The 5,023-nt window shown below is 44.1% G+C and overlaps 1 protein-coding gene across 1 annotated transcript; it reads right to left on the bottom strand.

Annotated features, from left to right (window-relative positions):
- Positions 1–1,287: 1,287 nt before the first annotated feature.
- LOC119007032 (SH2 domain-containing protein 1A-like) lies at positions 1,288–4,754 on the bottom strand. The gene is made up of 3 exons (XM_037076327.1): positions 4,080–4,754; positions 3,533–3,596; positions 1,288–1,953 (listed from the first exon to the last, which is right to left on the bottom strand). The coding sequence occupies exons 1-3, from the start codon at positions 4,214–4,216 to the stop codon at positions 1,678–1,680; spliced, it is 477 nt and encodes a 158-aa protein (XP_036932222.1). The 5' UTR covers positions 4,217–4,754; the 3' UTR covers positions 1,288–1,677.
- Between the last annotated feature and the right edge of the window lie 269 nt (positions 4,755–5,023).

Raw genomic sequence — 5,023 nt, 5'->3', positions numbered from 1 at the left:
CCAGATTGCTCCCTGGGATTTTCGTAGGCATTGTTGCTTATTATATCTCTCTCACTCTTTCTCTGCATCTGTTCTCTCTCTCTCTGTCTCTCTTTCTTTCTCTCTCTCTCTGTCTCTCTTTCTTTCTCTCTCTCTCTTTCTCTCTCCCGCTCACTCGCTCGTCCGCTCAGTGTCGGCGCCTTCCCCTTCGCACATTTGTTGTGCGCTCTTTGTTCTTGTTTCTGGGAGTTTGTAACTTTTTCAAATCTGTGCTGTCATTATCACCCATCATTATGGCTCAAACTGAGATATGCACGAGGAACCTGCGTCTGTCGGAAGAAGCGGAAGAAGGGGGAGGAGGAGGAGGAGAGGGAGAAGAAGAAGAAGAAGAAGGAGGTGGAGGAGGAGGAGGAGGAGGAGGAGGGGAGAGAGAGAGAAAAGGCACAGAGGAAGGGAAAAAGAAATGTGACAGCTGAGGCTCAGTGAGTGGGTGGTGAGTGCAGAAGGGGCAGGACCTGGAGTTGGCTGTGCTGTTCTCTACAGCTTGTCTCCTCTCATTAGGAAATGCCAATCAGACTACATGTGAACCACTTCCAAGCCTCTTTCTCTCTCTCTCCCCACCAAAAAAGTTAAAAAAGAAAGTAAAGAAGTTTGTTTGTTTTCTTTTTTTTTTTTTTTTTTAATCTTGCTACCACTAATCCACCTCCCCGTCCGTCTGCCTATCTACCCCCCCCTTCCCCACTCGCCTCCCTCCCACCGTCACTCCACCATCTGCCCACCATTAATTGTTTGTGTTTCTCTCCTGGGCTGCGGATGACAGAGCCACACAATGCATATGTTCCGACTGCGAGCAGGTGATATACGTTCCCGACTAGCACTCCGCTGATCGGCTGCGATGCACCTTCCCTTCTAAACCATATGCTCCGCGAGATACTGTCCAACCTCATCTCGCCAATGAAAAGATGGAGGGTCCGGTTGCTAGGCGACCGGCGCACTGAAGAATAGGCTGGGTTGAATGGATCTCCTCTCTCTCTCTTTCTCTCTCTTCCTCCTTCCCTCACTCACTCATTTTTTTTATTTATTTATTTATTTATATATATATATATATTTTTTCCACGAGGAGCCAGTAATGTCAATCAGATGAATGACAGATTTTTGTCCCCCTCTCTCCAGCAGTCAGCATTCTCTCCATGGAAATCAGTACTTCAATATGTCAAATTGAATTTTTGTTCCACATTATATGTTAGGCGGTGGCTCGGGTGTGTGTGTGTGTGTGTGTGTGTGCATGACCTCATTTAAAAGAGTTTATTTCAGCCAATATCATTTATTTTCTTTGCCATTCACACAGCTGAATTGCATTAAGAAAACAGCGCACAATATTTGTTGTCAGCTTATGTATGCGGTAATGGATATTAATGTCTTGGCGGTTGAATATTTTACATCACATGTCTGAAAGTTATGAGGCCCTCTCTGAGCTGCATGCGCGGGAAGAAAGAAAAAAAAAGAAAAAGAGATACTGGAAGGAGATCTGAGTCACTGCTAGAACCTAAATGACTTGGAAGTAACAAACAGGTGCTGGCTAATGGGAAAGAAAATGACATTAACATCAAAAGCAGCAGGCGAAATGCAACAATAAGCATCATGGAAAGATGATTTTTTTGTACATAATTAGGCCAACATCGAGCTTAGGGTTTGCCCCTAACCGAGAGCTTGCTGCACCTCCCTCTTGTTCCTGTTTTTCTGTCCCTTTGCAGCATGCGGCGGCTGCTGCTGCCGCTGGAGGTAAGCGCTCGGGCTGCTGTGTGTCGACGACAGGCTATTACTGGGCGCCTGCGGCTCTGTGTGTGTCTGTGCCCGGCTCTGAGCGGTGACAGGGTAGCGCAGAGGCACGGCAAGTCCTTGTCCGGGCTTCTGGAAAGCTGCTATCAAGTTCTTGATTTGCCGAAAATATCGTTTCTGCACACCAGGAGTGGTCTGAAACACAGGGAAGAATGATAGTTTCAAAAAAGAAAAAAAAAAAAGAAAGCTAAAGAATTCTGCTTCTCCGTCTCCACATAAAACCTCACGGAGAAAGGAAAGACGACGGGACAGACGAGCTCCCATAGGTTCACCTCATAAAAGACATCAGACACGCTAAAAGTAGATGGGATGGGCTGGGAGGCACATCAGTTATATTTTCATGCGCCTGGTCCACTGATCCGCACTGAGCTTGTGTTCGAGAAAATAAAAGGGCACAACAATAAATAAGACGACGCAAAAGAAATCTATAATTGCTTTAAAAACGACTGCATCAGGATGGAGAAGATACTCAAGGGCTTTAAAAGCTAAATTAGGAAAATACTGGTTGCTGTTGCCTCTGAAAGCATTCACTCCCCTGGGCTTTTTAATATTTTGTTAGTCAACAAAAAAGCATTTATTTTGGGATTCATGTGTGACTTCTTAGATACTTCAAGTGTAGCATTATCTCAGCAGCTTTCCTTGTCACTGAATACAACTGGAGTAAGAAAAAAAAGGATCATTTTTTAGAAACGATCCATGGCTTAAATCAAAACAGAAGAACTTGTTAAAGTTTCAGCAAAGGTTTAGTGTAACTTATCGGACGCTTTTTCAATCATCTTTAACTTTATTGAGGGTTTCAGGGCGGCTTGGCAATATTTCCCAATTTTTAAGCAATTGTCCAATTGGCCCGCAGCTGCCAGTTTAAAATTCAATATCTCTAAACTATGACGCATTAAGGCTTTCAAACTAGTACCATTTTGTCAACTAAGGACTTTTTCAACAGACGCATTGTGTTTGCCATTTGTTGCAATCAATCACGCTGCAAGAAATGGTGAAAAATCTTGCTCTGTGAATGCATTTTCGAAATCATTTAATCAAACGAGCGCTTTTCCCACAGCGAAGCACTTTGGGTGTTTCTGTCTCCGGTCACAAGTGTTACCTCTGCTCCCCGAGAACGTTTATATTAAAGTGATTGATTCTGCACATGAATAATATAAACTGTTTTTGAGCTTGTGGTGAAATTCGTGTAATTTGAGTCCCCCCCTTGTCTGTTCGCCTGGTGCTGTCAGTAAAAATGAGCAAGCGTGAAATGTAGTTACAACAGCATCTAGCTGAGACACAGCCTTCAGATGTCTCTATACATTCACATCTCTGGGTGTTTGCCAGCCCTCAGCGCTCAATTACATATCTCATCAGAAATGCTGTCAAATGCAATCCTATGTTTTCCCCTCCGTCTCTGGAGTATATGCTGATGCTGTGGCGTCTTTAAATTTGAGTTATGGGGAGAGGTCTATCTCACAGGGATGGTATTGCTAAAGGAACCGAAGAGCAGCCATCTCTCAGCGCTGTCATGAAAAAAAACAAAAACAAAAAAAACAAACAAAACACATGTTTGCCTTTAAGTCACGGCTCCCTGATATTAAACTGCAACCAAAACAACCTCCAGAGCCAATAAACAGCAGCCGCAGCCGGGCGGATGTGCATCTGAGTTTTTTAGGCTGCGGAAAGAGTCGGCACAGGATGAGAGCAAGAGAAACAAGATAAAATGTCTCACTTCTGCAGCCCATGAGCCTGCGTCATCCTTGTGCAGTCTGTAAGTGTAGACGTATCCACAGCTCCTGCACACAGACACACAGAAAAAAACTTTGACTCCGGGTTCCTCTTTAAAGGAGGCGCCGTGCAGTTTTGGAGGAGAAACTCAAACTCAAGATTTTACAATATAAATGACAAAAGCAAAAAAAAACAAAGTCAGAAATATTTATTGCTGTCCATGACTGAACAAACAAGCTGCTCTCGGAGGAAAACAAGGTCCTCAGAACACTGTTTGAAGCTAGAGAGGTGGCGGGGTCCACCACATACAAACAAACCTAACAGTATAGAGTATACAGTTTGTGTTTATTTAGTCATAAGAATAAATCTGTAAATGACGATCTTTCTCTTCCTATTAAAAGATTCTTCTCCAAAACTACGTAGTTCTCCTTTAGGTTTCATGAACGGCTCGCATTTCACACTTCATAGGCCGCCACGTGTAGTTGGGGTGATGCCATCGATGAAGTCTCAAAAAAGAAGAGAAATTTTGCACAATCTGGGTTGGTACTCACAGCACACACAGGCAGAAGACGCCCGGCACGGTGTCACTGTTTCGGAGCAGGTAGCACCCATCCCGCCCGTCCTGGCCCAGCCGCCTCTCGCCCTCCTCTTTGCCGATGGGCCCGTGGTAGACAGGCAGGTTTTCCATCTGAGCTCCTCTCCAGACCTCCTTTTTATTCTGCTCCCAAGTGCCAGCTCTCCTTTTGCTCTCGCCTTAAACTCCTCACTGCAGGCGAGCCTTTTGGTCTTCTCTGTGTATCTCGGCTGGGAGCTCAGCTAAGGCAGATGTCCAGCCTCTCATTTGATATTCGCCTCTTGCCGCTTCAGATGTTTGTCAGGGAGCCTGAGCCTTGGCAAGCCAACTCTCTGAAATTTCCACTTTCTCAACCCAGACTGATAGCTGCTCGCTCTAACCTCTAACCTTTATGGCACGCTGTTCAGCTTTCCTCTCTCACTCTACAACACACGCATGTGAACAAAGACACACACACATGCGCGCGTGCGTGCGTGCACAATGTGGGTTTGTGTATCTCTCAGGAAATGATTGTATTTTTCGACAGGAAATAACTTCAAAGATTCTAACTGAATATTTTCACAACAATAGAAAGCACTAGAGAGGTATATAAAAAAAAAAAGCAATATCACCTTTTTTCAACTGGAAAATGTACATTGTGCAAATGCAGTGACTTGCACGGTTTGAAGCTCAATCATCTGGAGGCTTTGTTTTGTTTTATTAATAACAACTTTGCTTAGTGTGTCTGTTTCCACCACTGTTTCCATTAATTGTTGAACAGTTTACGGTGCAGAGATCAGTGATGGAACATGTATTCAGATCCTTTGCATACAGTGAGTCAAAGTGCCAGTGCAGTACTCTATACATTACAAGTAACAGTGCTGCAATCAAAATACGTTTTTTTTAACTTAAGTGCAGTGCAAATGTTTTAACAGCAGCTTG

Source organism: Acanthopagrus latus, chromosome 18, assembly GCF_904848185.1.
Source record: "Acanthopagrus latus isolate v.2019 chromosome 18, fAcaLat1.1, whole genome shotgun sequence".
NCBI classification, from domain to species: Eukaryota; Metazoa; Chordata; class Actinopteri; order Spariformes; family Sparidae; genus Acanthopagrus; species Acanthopagrus latus.
Note: the sequence above shows the minus strand (reverse complement) of the source record. Positions and strands in the feature narration are given on the sequence as shown.

Coding starts and splice junctions, on each gene's coding strand:
- LOC119007032 (XM_037076327.1), bottom strand. CDS start 4,216: ATGGAAAACCTGCCTGTCTACCACGGGCCCATCGGCAAAGAGGAGGGC. Junction 3,597..4,079: donor GTCTTCTGCCTGTGTGTGCT/GTGAGTACCAAC, acceptor GTCTGTGTGCAG/GAGCTGTGGATACGTCTACA. Junction 1,954..3,532: donor CAGGCTCATGGGCTGCAGAA/GTGAGACATTTT, acceptor CCTGTGTTTCAG/ACCACTCCTGGTGTGCAGAA.